The sequence below is a fragment of the Octodon degus genome, unplaced genomic scaffold (genome assembly GCF_000260255.1).
Source record: "Octodon degus isolate 3935 unplaced genomic scaffold, OctDeg1.0 scaffold00077, whole genome shotgun sequence".
Lineage (NCBI taxonomy): Eukaryota > Metazoa > Chordata > Mammalia > Rodentia > Octodontidae > Octodon > Octodon degus.
The window spans coordinates 9959366-9973172 of NW_004524653.1; the positions used below are offsets into that span (position 1 = coordinate 9959366).

Consider the following 13807-nt stretch of genomic DNA (forward strand, 5'->3'; position numbering starts at 1 on the left):
AAGCAAGCTTGGACATTTTAAGATCCTGTTCGATTTACCTTCTCTACAAAGGCAGCTTAGGAGGAAATAGGCATCGACCTACTAATACTACTGAAAGGGGTGGAATTATAAGCGGCTCTGAAGAACTAGTTAATATTTTACTGGGGAGCAGTGCCAGAGATGGGGGCTTGGGGGGGTGCCAAGTGCAGGGCTGTGTGTGAAATAGCTGCTCCATCTGCCTTAGGGGACGAAAAGGAGCCGTTCTCTGTGGAAATAAATTGAAGCAGGAATCCTTATGAAGCTCAGGGGATTTGTCTGCCCACTGAGGAGGGCCCAGTTCCCCAAGAACACGCATACATACAGGGATGATTGTGGCAGGAAGAGCTAACCTGTGGGTGGATAGGCCTGACTATAATGGGGGTTCTTGTTTCCCGGCCGGGTTTGACATCTTTCTTTCTCCCTGTGGATTTAAATGGCTTCTCAGACGGAGAGGCACAGCCTGTGCCCTGGATTCAGAAGGTACACGCCTCCTTGGGAAGCAGAGGCAAGAGACAGCGGCTCTCTCTCTCTCTCTTGCTCTCTCTCGCTCTCTCTCTGCATCTGCCGGCAGAGCTGCAGCTGGTATTTTTCCACAGGCCTTCTCTGCGATCTCAGGGCCTAGTTCTTCCCAGCCAGGCCTAGAGTCCGAGAGAGGGTTAACAGGCAGGAAGCTGAAGGCATCGCAGACTAATACGGAAGTCAGATTTTTGTTTAACTGACAGGTTTAGCAGGCCCCAGCGGTGGGGGAGGGGGCCGGGAGGGGAAGGGAAGTCTGTAGATGGGAGGCATGTGGCCTGCTAGGAGCGCATTTGGCTTTTCTTAGGGTAAGCACGGAGAGGGGGCCCCCTTGGCACGTTGGCAGGGAGGCAGGAACCCATTTTGGTCTTCCTTTGAGGACTGACAGAGGGGGGTGAAAGGTTAGACTCTCAGCCAGGCAAATGGCTGCCTGGCCTGCTTTTCCAGGAGGAGGCATTTTGACAATGACAATGCAAACTTGACCACTGTTCCCCTCCTCCCCTTTGCCGCTGAGTCCTCTTTCCTCTGAGAAGCCAGACTGCCCTTTGCGGGTTCCTGGCTCTGCCTGGCTGCCCGTTTCTCCTCAGAGGCCTGCCGCCTGCCCCTTCCTTTCCTCTTTTCCCTTGGCTGCTCCTCTGGGGCTCCTCGCTGCCCAGCTAGCTCTCTTTCCCCTTGGAGAAGCGCCGCTGAATTGTTCACGCAGAAGGTCAGCCTTGCTCCTCAGCAAGGGCCACTGCTGTGGGGGCAGGTGAGGGAGAGCCCTTTCAGCCCACCCCAAGTGCTGCCTTCCCAGGAGCTTCCAGGCCCCCAGGCTTTGCTTGAGCAGGTCAGGCTGGCCGCACTGGTTTGCTAGTGCCGGAAAATCTAGCCAGAGTGTGGGAGAAGTGAGTGTGGGGGCCCCTTTCCCAAGTTTTTCTTGCTGCAAAAGGCCTAGCTTAGCCTGTCTTTTTCTATGCACAGGATAGCTCTTGCTCACCCGAGCCTCACAAAGATAATAGCTCAGGAAGTGTTTCAGCCAATCCGGGGCGGCTTTACACTCCGATTTGCCGGGGCAGCCAATCGGGGATGAGCTTTTATTAGGCGGCCAGATCATCAGCCGAAGTGCCAAACCCTTTTTCTGTGAGAACTAGGAGCCTGTCCTCCATGTTTTATAAGTATTGACATTACACAGTGTTAACAATGCATCCACAGAGGTAAGCTCGGCTTTTTAACCATCTTTTTCCCCCTCCCTCTGAGACATCCGAGTTGTGGGCGAGCAGTGTGATTTCTCTGTGGCTGGCCGTGCCACACTCGCCCCCAGAGCACTTATGTTAACTTGGAACTGTTTAGAGAGAATTTTTTTGCTTTCTTGGGTCACATGGCTAAGTAGCCATTAGCCTTAGCTTGATTTTGCAAACTGGCAAGGGCCTGGCACACCTTTTCTTCCACCAGGGCATGGTGTTTCTGGAATAGTTTGAAGCTAGATCCTGCTATGCCAAAAGAGAAGCTCTTTTTCTCCTCTTTTTTCCCCCCCTCCCTCTGTCTCTCTCTCTCTGAGCAGTTTTCCCCCTGCACCATTGTCTGCTCTGTGTCACATGCCTGCTGGGGGAAGAAAATGGAAGGTAAGCAAGCAGGCTGCTCTCCAAGGAGCGCTCATGGCAGACAGCAGAGCAGGCAAGTTTGCCTCTCCAAAGAGGTTCTGGGAAGGCTGGAGTGAGTTCTGACAAGGCAGGCCGCGTTGGAAGCAGAACCCAGCTCTGAGCGCAGCAGTGCCTCAGGGAACTGAGAGTAGCTCCTTGGGCCTAGGTGGGTGCTGTCGTCTGTACATGGTCTTTCTCTTCCTCCACAGAGCTGTTCACTGGAGAAACTACATTGTTCAGCCTTTTTTCCTGACCTAGCCTGATGCAGTATTCTGCAAGCCAGCCTACAGCCAGCAAATGTTTCTGAAAGTGTTTTAGGCTCTGGAGGAAGTTTTTGGATGGGCGCTCGGGTGGGGGGTGGGGGAAGATCTTGGACAACATCCTGCAGAAATCTGGGAGGAGGACTCTGAATGCTTTAGCTTTCTACTCTTGCATGTTTTTCAATGAACTAATGTATCTTTTATCTTTATTTTCATTTTCCTTGCCCCCCCCACCCCCAGCCTTTTTACATTGTATCATCCTCTGTCCTGCGTGATGGAGGGCAGAGGAAATAAAATCATGTGTGTGGTTCATGACGGCATTCCATATCCAGTTGTTGAGTTGTGTTGTTGTTGTGGTGTGTGTTTTTAATAATTCCATGTAACTGTTTAAAAAAATTTCCTTTTTGATCAACTCCCAAATCTGCCAGCCTGTTCTCTCTTCCTAACTGTGGAAAAATGAGACTGTTGCTTGAACATTTGTTGGGTAAGTAAGCAAACCATTTCCTCTGTGACCATGTATCAAGAGTTTTGGAAACATTTGGTATCTTTGTAATAGGGGGTGTTGGTTGCAGGAGTTGGGGGGCTTCAGGAGTGGGAACAAAATAAGGGCTTTTAAAGAGTGTCTTGAGTTGAAGTGACTGTTTGAATCCAGTTTTTCCTGATAACCTGCAGATAGGATTGAAGATTTCACTTCCTGTTTACCTTCAGCCTGGGCAGAAATGTGCAGTTCATTGTGACTTGCTTGTAGACCTTTAATTGGGTTTGTTTGGATTTCAGAACTCTGGGTAGGTGATCTGCTTGTGAAATGTAAGGAAACTGCTTGTTTTTAGAATCACAGCCCTATAGACCTGGGGTGGGGGGTGCTGGTGGTAGCCTGCATGTGTGGGTGGGGTATCAGTACTTATGTTTTAGGATTTTTACATATACACAGCAAAATCCCATCTACCATCAAACTTGTTTTGATTCAGGGCTCACTCACCAACGGATTCAGCCTTTTTTCCAAGCCTGATTCATTCGTGTCCCTGGCCATGTATAGGATTTCTCACTTAATACATTTTCCCCTGATCTCTTTTTTTTTTTTTTTAATTTATTTATTTATTTTTGTGTGTGTGTGGCCAGTTCAGCCCGCCAGGGGGCGGGGCTGGCTGGCATGTGGTGCTGGGGATTGAACCGCGGTCCCTGTGCTTTTGCTTAGCTTAGCTTGTTCTAAGTAGGTGCTTTAGACCACTGAGCCATCTCACCAGCCCTCCTCCCCTGATCTCTTGATGATGTGTGTGGCCAGCATTTAAAAAAAGTGACCAAAGTAGACTGTCACTTAGTATTGCCTTTGCCATTTCTCTTGAGAGTTCACCACAGAGATTACCAGTTTGGAGACCAATCCAGCATGACTAGAAACGTGGAGATCTATTCACTTGGTGCATTAGGCTAACTTTCTGGAGTCAGTAAGCTCATTCCTAGTGCCCAGCAATGCAAACTTTTGACACCTTTTGGAGAGATACTTGTCTCATAAGAAGTGGCATTGCATTTAGACTTGGGAAGTCTGCGTAAGGTGAGCCAGCATTTTAGACTAAAAGTGAGGGTAGTTTCCAATACATGCTTCACACTGCACGGGCCCCTCATCCCACCCAAGTTCATGCACTTAGCTGTTTTCTTTGTTCTTACCTTCCTGCTCTAAGTGGAAATTGCATATTGAGGTTCTTGTGGCCTCCCTAGAACAATATCTAATCACAAGACTCCTGGTTTGGTGCCTTCAACGTTTGCATAATACTGTGTGTGCTGGAAGGAGAGTGAAGGGCAAATGCATTTGTCCTCTGAAAGCTTGCATTAAAATGGCTCCTACAGGTTTGGAAAGCCAAGATCTGTTTTCAAGTGTGCAGCCCTAGCAGGTTCCTGGCCCTGGAGCAAGTTGGGACACCACTTTTCTTCTGGTACTGTAGCTGCCACCAACCATGGGTCAGTAAAAAAGTTAATTACTTTCCAAGTAGCATTATTTTCCAGCTACTAAAGGGAAATAATACATGTCTGCATTGCAGTAGGGAAGGAGCACTGGCCTACAGAACACCCCAGTGGGGCTCCCTCTCTCTCTCGCTCGCTCGCTCGCTCTCAAATCAGTGGGCCTGGAGCAAATGGGTTAAAGGTGGACAGTTGCAGTGGGTGAGCTGAGGATGTGTCTTCTGGAAATTTCCACCATCTTTGTTCCTTTTAGGGAAAGCAGTTCACCAAGCTGAAGAGTCCTGCATTCCATTCCTGAGGCGCCTCCCCTCCCCCTTTCTTTTTCTCATCAAGGTAGACTGTTCCCTCTGCCACGTTTGTAAATTGCAGAGGGAGGAACAGAAGGATGGGCTGTTTTCCTTTTTCCTTCTGCCTCCTCAGTCCCCAAAGAGGATGCACAGCTGCAGACACTGGAGCTTTTGATTCCTCTCCTCCTCTCCCTCCCTCTCTCCCTCTCTCTCCCTCCCTCTCTTCTCCTTCAAGACCCTCCAGGATGGATGCACTTTCTGCCTTCGGAAATTAAGTGGCAGTCACGTGGGGGAGGGGGAGTAACAGCTTTTATTAGCTCCAGAAAATGGTCAGTGTTCAGTCTGTAACTAGGAATTAATTATATATAATCACTCAGTAAACTTTCTTCAGAGTTTTTCTAATTGCCGAGCATGAACATAGTTAGCCTGTTGGAGCCAAGTCCAGTTACTTTTATAATTACAGCTTAAAGATTTGAGTCAGAAGGAGAGAAACAATGGGGCCTCCTGGATTATAAATTAGGGATGAAAACAATAGCTTTTCCCCTCTTTCTTTCTCGTAACCCCTTTTCTTTGAAACAAAACATTCCACCTTTTCTTTCCCTTGCCAGAACCACTGGGGAAACTGAGGGGGGGAGACTAAGTCACGTTTCAGAAAGCTGGGTGACAATCACCTAAAAAACCCTGAAGGCAAAGTGGGCTTTGGAAAAGCTCAGCCACTTCAAAGGTGATCTGGCTGTGCCTTTGCTTCCCTTCCCTTCTTGGCTTGTTCTGGCAGAGGCGACAACGTATTTGTCAGCCCTGCATCTCGCTTTGCCTCTGGTTGACCCCCGACAGCAGATACATCCCAGGGCACGTTCCTCATCCCACAGCAGAGGTGTGCAAGGGGGAGTACGTTGAGAACCCTGCATTTTATTCTTCAGAGGCAAAAACAAGTAAGGATTCACCCCTGGCCTCAGGTTGCCAGACTGGCTGCCCCTCCCCCTCCTTGCTGTCCTTAACAGACAAACAAGCAGGTGGTGGCCATGCCAGCTCTGCAGCCCGCACGCTACCAGACTGTCCCTCCTCATCCGATCACCTACCTACTGGCCGGCAGCGAGCCAGCAGCCCGTCCTCGCCCCAGGTTGGCCTTGGGCATCGTGCCCTCCTTTCTCTCCTAGAGCTGAAAAGCAGTCACCTTGAAACTCCCCGCTTGCTCCCAGCACCAGAGGAATTCCGAGGCCAATTCTCAGACCTTACTAGTAAATGGCATTAGCCACTATGAGGCTATTAGTTCGGCCTCTGAGAGTGGGGGTTTTGCAAAACCCATTGTTAAGGTTCAGGGCTCTCCTGAGGGTAGCCAGAAATCTAATTTGTGAGTATACCGTGCAGTGCAGAAGGGAACGTTTGACTTGAGGTTCTCCCCTGCAGACCCGGTTGTCTTTCCTTCGCGTTCCCTGCCTTAGGAGTGGCAGCCGTGGAGAGCTGCTGTTTGGGGCCCGGATTCAGGCTTCCTAGGCAGCCTCTTTATTTACCTTGGCCTCAGACTGCAGGGCAGCCCTGTAGCTCAGCTTCTCAGATGCCCACTGTTCTTGAGGAACTTGCATTTTCCCTGGCTTGGCAGAATGAATCTGAGCTGTTTGCCCATGGACTGAGAAGGAGAATGGGTTTCCTTCCCTCCATCTCCTCCCAAGCCCTCTCCCTGGAACCTTCTCCTGGGTGCACGCAGACACCTGTCTGTCTGGCCTGCGTGCTGCGGGGCTGCGTAATTCCTAAGCTTCCAGCCACCTAATTCGAAGGGCGAGGGGGCCCCACCACAGAGCTCCCGTGGAAGGCTCAGAATCCAGGGGGGAAGGCTTTTCCTTAGGAACCTGTGACTTCATAAACTCCCTGTCATTGCAGTGTTTTTTTTTTTTTTTTTTTTTAAAGCTTCTAACATTTGGGTTGTTGGTGTCCTTTGGTTGAGGTTTTCCTAGTTCTGATATTTAGGAAGGTGGCTTTGAAACTAGCAGGGCTGCCTCCACACAAGCTCAGCTATTGAACAAACTGCTACCATTTTAGCTTCAGTGCAGGAGTGAGGCAGTGTTGCCAGACGCCATTTTAAGAATCCTGCATAAATAGCTTAGCTACCGATGACTCTGCCTGTTTTAGGTGAGTGCTTATTATATAAAGCTGTCTGCTAACCATTCTCTCTCCCATCCATTTAAAAAAAATTAATTGCAGATTTAGGGAAGCATGGGTTTTGTTGTTTTAATGTTAACTCTTTTATAATCTAGAAGAGGAAGATGTTATGCCTGGGGATTAAGCATTTCTTACAGCCTGGACCATTTGGGCATTTTTTTTTTTTTTTTTTGAATGAAAGTAAAAAGCTAGGAAAAGTCCTTTTGAATGATGCATGATTCCTGAAATGCTGTGTGATGATCCTCATCTGAGAACCAGGCTCTTGTGCATGCTGGTTATGTATTCTAGATGGGCTAGAGATTCTTGGTTAAAAGTCAAATAGTGAGGGCACTTGGGGAAAAGAAATATCTGGGCATTGTGTATCCAGGCATTTTTTGGTCAAAACTAGAGATGCTTTCTCCCCTCCCCACCTCTTTTGGAAGTGTTGAGGGGATGAGATTCCTGGGAATTACGGACCAGCCCTGAGTCCTCAGAATTAATAATCAGAAGGCTTAAAGCATCCTGGAGGTGCAGCAATTCATCTGCAACTTTTAATTGCTCTTTTTTTCAGTGCATGCAGGTGAAGAAGTAAGCAAGCTGTCTTGCCCAGGCATTGGGGAAGAATCTTTTATTTTTTTTTTGGGAGGGCAGGGGATGGTCTTGGTTGTGTTTGCAGGTGCAGTTGGCTGTTCTTTGAATTGTCTGAAATGTATCAGTTTGTGAGATCCACAGGCAAGTGACTTGGGTAAATGTGAGGGCAGGAGGTGGTGGAAGTGATGATGGTGGTGGTGGTGGTGGTGGTGGTGGTGCTGGAGGATAAAATGTATATACAACTAGTTGATGGTAAATTTTTCCTTTTGGGATGAAAGGCTGTTTGGTTGTCAATCATTTTTCCTTTAGTGGGCCTCCTGTCTTGAATAGACATTAAAAGAAAAGTAATGTCAGTGTGAAAACAGGGCTTCTTGGTTTTTTTTTTTTTGTGTGTGTGTGTGTGTGTATGTGTGTTTGGTTCAAATGGTCAGGGTTGCTGGAAGCCAGCAGCCATGGAAGGAAAGAAGCTATATGTTTTCTAAGACTTTTAATGTATTAATGGCAGAAGTTCAAAGTGTTTCTCCAGATGCAGCTGCCTTTTCTTTTTAAAAATTACTTGATTATTTTTTTCCCAAATCACTGAACAGCTGTTCACCTAAACTGACCAAGATCTGCGGGGCATTCAGACAGGTACACAGGTCTTTCATTCTCACCACTTTTGATAGAATATTCATCATTTCCCCCCTTTCTCCTAATACAGCATACTAGTAGTACTTAACACTAAACTAGAAAACAGAAAACAAAACCCAGCAAAACAAAACCCTGAGATGAGTGGTGTTTAAAAAAAGAGAGGAAGTCCTTTAGATGTGGCTATTCGAAATGACTAATTTTGCATTCTGGTCTTTGCTTTTGTAAATGAAGTTTTTTTTTAATGCATATACACTGCAGTTTCCTTTAGTCAAATCCAAGTTGTGTGTGGGAGTGTGCGCGTGTGTGTGCGCGCGCGCGCGCGCACACACACACACACACACACACTTCCTTTTGAAAGGAGGGTTTGCTGATCTCTGAAAAGATGGTTTTCTTAAATTGTTGTGCTTGAAATCCTGGGCTCAAGCTGCTGGTGCAGTTGCTAAAGTAAGGTGATTATGGCGCCCACTTGTAATACTTGGGCAGATAAAACAGCTTAACTTTTCTCCCCTTTCTCTTCTGCTTGAGAATTGATCATCTGAAACTCAGCAGCAAACAGCTAGCCCATAACTATTTGCATTTCGTAGTCTCACAGCGGCATTCCTGCCTTAAGTATTCCGCTCCTAGTCTAGGCTGCTACAAGCCAAATAATTGTTCTCTTGAATGCATTCCTCCTCCGTGATCAATACACCTTTGAATGTTTTCATCTCAGCAGAAATCCTTCAAGTGGTTTTTTGGGCTCTGTTATGTGTAATTGTTTCTTTCACCACTGTACATATTGGTTGGAGCACAGATTAGCATTTTTCTCCACTCACAAAATATGGGATCGGTTTCAAGAAGTTTAAGATTTCACATACTTCATGCTAGAGAGGGAAACAGAATTCTAGTTGCTAGAAAGATCAAGCTTGCTGTTTGTTCCTTTGAAGTTAGCCATCTACCCACCTGGCTGAGAACTGCTGTATGGTGGCTTTTGGTGGTTTATTTCCAGTCCCTCCAAGCGAGAGCCACCCCATCAGCAGCTTCTAGTTGGACGACCTTTGTGTGTTCCAGGCAGTGTTTCTAAGTTGAGAATGCTTTCCTCTGAAGTTGGAATAGAAAGTGGTAAAAGCACCTTCGGTAAATCATGTTGTATTATTGCATGTTGTGTTTATATTTAGCAGGCTGCTTTCTCCTGACAGAAACCATTTGTGACAACGTGTCCGTTGGTTCTTTGGTGATTTGTGTCCCTGGTTTCTCTGCAGATGCTGTGTAGATGAAATAGTGAGGGTTCAATATCAGAATGCTAAATGTGTTAACGTCCCGACGTAAGCCTATGCTGCTTTCTTTTCTCCTCTCTGCTGGGACTGGTTAAGTTGGAGGCCTCCACGCTCCTATAATTTGATTCTGAGCTATAATCTTTTCCTTTCTATCTAGCTCCCATCCTGAATTCTCTCCTCCCAACAAACCCGGAGCTCTCCTAAACACGTCTCCATCTTCCCCTGGGGTTCCAGGCCTGAGGCTGCCTTTCTGGACTCATCTTTTGCCTTGTCACTGTCCCAGACCGCGGAACACAGACAGGACATTCTTCTCCAGCCTTCTTCCTGTCCTGGCTTTGAGTCTTCCAAATGGAAAATTCCAGCCCTATCAATTGGTGATGAACCCATTTCTTCTTGTTGAACCATGGTCTGATGGAATTACACGTAGCGATTGCTCAGAGTCCTACCACAGCAGCGTCAGCCTGAATCCTTGGAAAGTCCGAGCACCTCACAGTGTTTGCACCTCTAAAAGCAGAACTTCACTTCTTCCTTTGGTTTTGCCTGCAAGGTGTCCCTGGGGGAAAGACCTGATAGGCCTGCTCTGTGTTCAGCCCTGGTTCTAGCAGAGAGCCAGAGACAGAGAGACAGAGACAGAGAGAGAGAGACAGAGAGAGAGAGAGAGAGAGAGAGAGAGAGAGAGAGAGAGAGAAGAGAGACAGAGACAGAGAGAGACACAGAGACAGGAGAGACAGAGAGAGACAGACAGACAAAGAGGGGAGAGAGAGACAGAGACAGAGACACAGAAAGAGATAGAGAGACAGAGACACAGAGACAGACACAGAGACAGGAGAGACAGAGACACATAGAGACAGACAAAGAGGAGAGACAGACAGGAGAGACAGAGACACACACAGACAGACAAAGAGGAGAGACAGAGACAGAGACAGAGACACAGAGAGAGAGAGACAGACAGACAGAGACAGAGTGCTCTGGCATACAGACCTTCCCGGCTAAGGGGGCCAGCCTTTCTCCCTTTGTTCCCTGACCCTCCACTCTTAGCCTGTCTCTTAAAGCAGTGCTTCCTCATTCCACTTTTGTGATGGGGGATAATTAGTGGAAGTTCAAAAGGCAGCCAGGCCTGTGTACAAGGAGGAGGCCCCAGTGGGTGGGAGCGCAGAGACCCCGTTCTAATTCCTGGGATGCATGCTGGTTGTTCTCATTGTTTTAAGACCAGCACTTTGGTTTCTAGTCTGGCCATATTTTTCTACAGTACTTTGTAATTTAACCTATATCTTTATTTTTCACACTCGTGTCTCATCTGGGAATTGGAAAATTTGGTGGGGGGCTGGGGATAGGTAGTCCCTACCTTGCGGAATTTAGAGATCAGAACTCTGGGTACCCTGGGAAACACCCCCAGCCCAACTTGTCTGCTTTTTTGAACCTGATATTCATCGGGAGAAACTTGTGTATTTTGAAGGTTGACACCCCTGGGCCCGGGGGGGGGGGCAGATTGTAATTGTATAGAGAAGGACAGGCTACTTGGCATCCCCCCTATGTGGCAAGTAGTTTGACTTATACAATATTATCAATGAAGCACCTCATGTTTTCAAGAGGTGGTGTGGGAATCGTAGCCCAGTTGAAATCCGGTGTGTACCTTTCCCCACCCCTGGATGAGGCTGGGGCATCTGGAAGGTGGGTTGCGGCATCTCAGCAGCTGCTTCACGGGGCGGGTTCTTAGCCTACCTAAACATGAACGTAATTTGCTCTGTTTCAGCTTGGCTGAAGAGGAAATAAAAACAGAACAAGAGGTGGTAGAGGGCATGGATATCTCTACTCGCTCCAAAGGTGAGTAAAAATCTTGCATTCTCTGTTCCTGAGGGCTGGGGAAGAAAGGGGGATTTCTTTTTGTGGTTGGAGGGCCCTGAAGTGTGGTGGTCTGTGTTTGCCTCTCAGTGCCCCTTGGCTTTCCACATGCAGACCCTTGATGGATGGGCCTAATTTCCAGAGAAGTCTGCTGGCTTTGCCTTCCCTGGTGTGGCTGTGTAGGAATTGTCCCCACAGTGAATTCTAGGCGTGGGTCGTGATGGAGGATGCCTAGCTACCTCTCCCCGGGGTGACTCAAGAGTCAGAATTGAAAGCCTGTTCGGGAAGCCACTGGAGTTTGCAGCTGCTGTGGGCTTCCCAATCTCAGCAGCAGGCCCCTGTGGAATCTCAGAAGTGGGCTGAGGCCGGCCCAATTCACTGCAAAGCGGTGGTCTTGGTCAGAGCTAAAAGGAAGCTGGGGCTTTCTGGAATGCTGGGGCATGTTTGTATTTAGGGCAGAATACAGCGAATCAGAGCAAGCACAGACTGTGTTGTGCTGCAGGAGCTGCTCCAGGGTCCTCGCTGAGGGAGGGGTGCTCTTCCTTTGCTCCGTGAGAGATTACCGAGGCTCCCCAACCGGAAGCTGTGAATCACTTTTGCCTTCAGGGTGCTTTTATTTTACTTGTTTATTTCTAAAAGTCAGGTTTATTATTTTTTATTTCTATGTATTTTTATTTTTTGGTACTGGGAGTTGAGCTCAGGACTTTGCACTGTGCCGCTGAGCTCTACCCTTGGCCCCAGGGTGCTGTTAGCAGTTAGCTGGTGGAGCAGTTTTTGTGTCCTTGCATGTTGGTGACAGTGTTCATGTCCAGTCTGCATGGCTGTACCAGGGGTTGGATTCCCTGGCCACACTGCTGAGGACCCTCTGCTCGCAGCCCGCGCCCAGGGGCCTGGAGTGCTGGGGCTGCGGCTCAAGGAGACTCATCTGGCCAGAATGTCACGAGGAGAGGCTCCCTAAGGCTTCTGAGATAGAAAACCTTCTCAAGGGTTTTTATTTATTTTTATTTTTATTTTCTTTCTTTCTTTTTTTTTTTTTTGCGCGGAACCGGGGATTGAACTGAGGCCCTTGTGCTTGCCAGGGAAGCGCATATTCCATTGAGCCATCTCCCCGGCCCTCTCAAAGGTCATTTGGGGCCAAGCTGAGGGGCAGGGTGGGTGGGGCAGGGAGCCGCTGGAGCCCCATCACGGTCCCACGAGGGAGCCAGAAGGAAGGGGCTCAAAGGGTGTGGAGTTAGCAGGTTAGCAGCTTCTGGGAGCCAGCACCACTCGGCCACCGTAGCCCTTGTGGCCCCAATGCAGTGTGCGCTGGGGAGATGTGGTGGCTGCAGGGGCGTGGTCTTTTCTTCCAGTCCCCTCCCTTTTTGTCTGTGCAGTGGGTTCTTGGGGATGATTCCCAGGCTCCTTCCACCCTGGGCTTTCTTATAATAACGATATGGGCGCTTGTGAGGGCTGGCACTCACACCGGGGCTTTCTCTAGTTGAGCTCCTCTTCTCCTGAGGTAGGAGGTGTCCTTCCCACTTTACAGATGGGGAAACTGAGGCTCTAGATGGTAACACCACAGCGGGTGGTAAGTGGCAGAGCAGGACCAAAGTGAGCCTGCCCCCAGGGAGGCGGATGTGGCCCTGAGTGGAGATGTTTCCAGAAAACTGTCAGTCAATTTTCAGAAAACTGTCAGATGTTTTCAGAAAACTGTCACTCTTTCCTCCTCACCCGGTGGATGCTCCCCCTGCTGCCTGAGCTGTGACAGATATGAGTGACCATTCTCTCTTTTTGTCATGTGCTCTATTCCCCACCTTGCACTTTAGCAACCAGAATGTTCTTGATTTTCTTTTTTTTTTTTTATTTTAGGGAAGGGTCTACAGTGTGTTCAGGGTCTCACTACTAACTCAGACTTGTAGTGATCTGCCTGTTTACAACCTCCCAAGAGCTGGGATTACATGTTGGGTCAGGGATCGAATGTTCTTGCATTTTCTTTTGCTGATTCCCACCTCTGACCTTTTGGCACCTTTAAGCTCGTGTCTGAAGGCTGGGTGACCCCGTGCCCCCTTCTCTCCTCGGGGCCAGTATGCCCTTTGCCCAGAACTGCTGTCTTGGGTCCTGCTGATGTTTCTTTTTTCTTTCTTTCTTTTTTTTTTTCTTTTTTGCGGAACCGGGGATTGAACTCAGGCCCTTGCACTTGCCAGGGAAGCCTATATTCCACTGAGCCATCTCCCCGGCCCTTTGCTGATGTTTCTTGTGACTCAGGCTCATTACAGATGTTGTGCAGTCTTTCGACGGCCACCTAGGCTTGAAGGAGTTTATGTATTTTTAAAATGAACCCGTGAGTTTTACAGTATTAGATTTCCAGAAAAATTGCACGCGTCACACATGGGGAAGACATAGTTATCATAATTACTGAATCAGTATTTTTTTTTTTTTTTGTGGAACCGGGGATTGAACTCAGGTCCTTGTGCTTGCCAGGGAAGCGCTTATTCCACTGAGCCCTCTCCCCGGCCCTTGAATCAGTATTGATGTTACTGCATAATGAAATCCCTTCCTTTATGCAGATTTCCTGGTAGGTGTGGTAGTGTGGGCCTATAATCCTAGTATTCAGGAGACTGAGGGGAAGAAATAGGGCAAATTCTAGCATATATAGTGAGATACTGTCTTAAAAACAAAAACTCACTAAACAGATTGCCTGAGGGTTTTTTTTTTTTTTTTTT

At 48.1% G+C, this 13807-nt stretch overlaps 1 protein-coding gene across 13 annotated transcripts in view; it reads left to right on the top strand.

Annotated features, from left to right (window-relative positions):
- The first annotated feature begins 418 nt into the window (after positions 1-418).
- Positions 419-13807, top strand: part of Zmynd8 (zinc finger MYND-type containing 8) — a 132808-nt gene continuing 119419 nt past the window's right edge. For 2 of the 13 annotated variants that reach the window (XM_023720744.1, XM_023720743.1), the window contains exon 1: positions 11017-11087. In XM_023720744.1, coding sequence (XP_023576512.1) covers positions 11063-11087 — 25 coding nt within the window. In that variant the 5' untranslated portion in view covers positions 11017-11062. The other 11 variants (XM_023720750.1, XM_023720746.1, XM_023720754.1 and 8 more) reach the window with 11 other exon arrangements.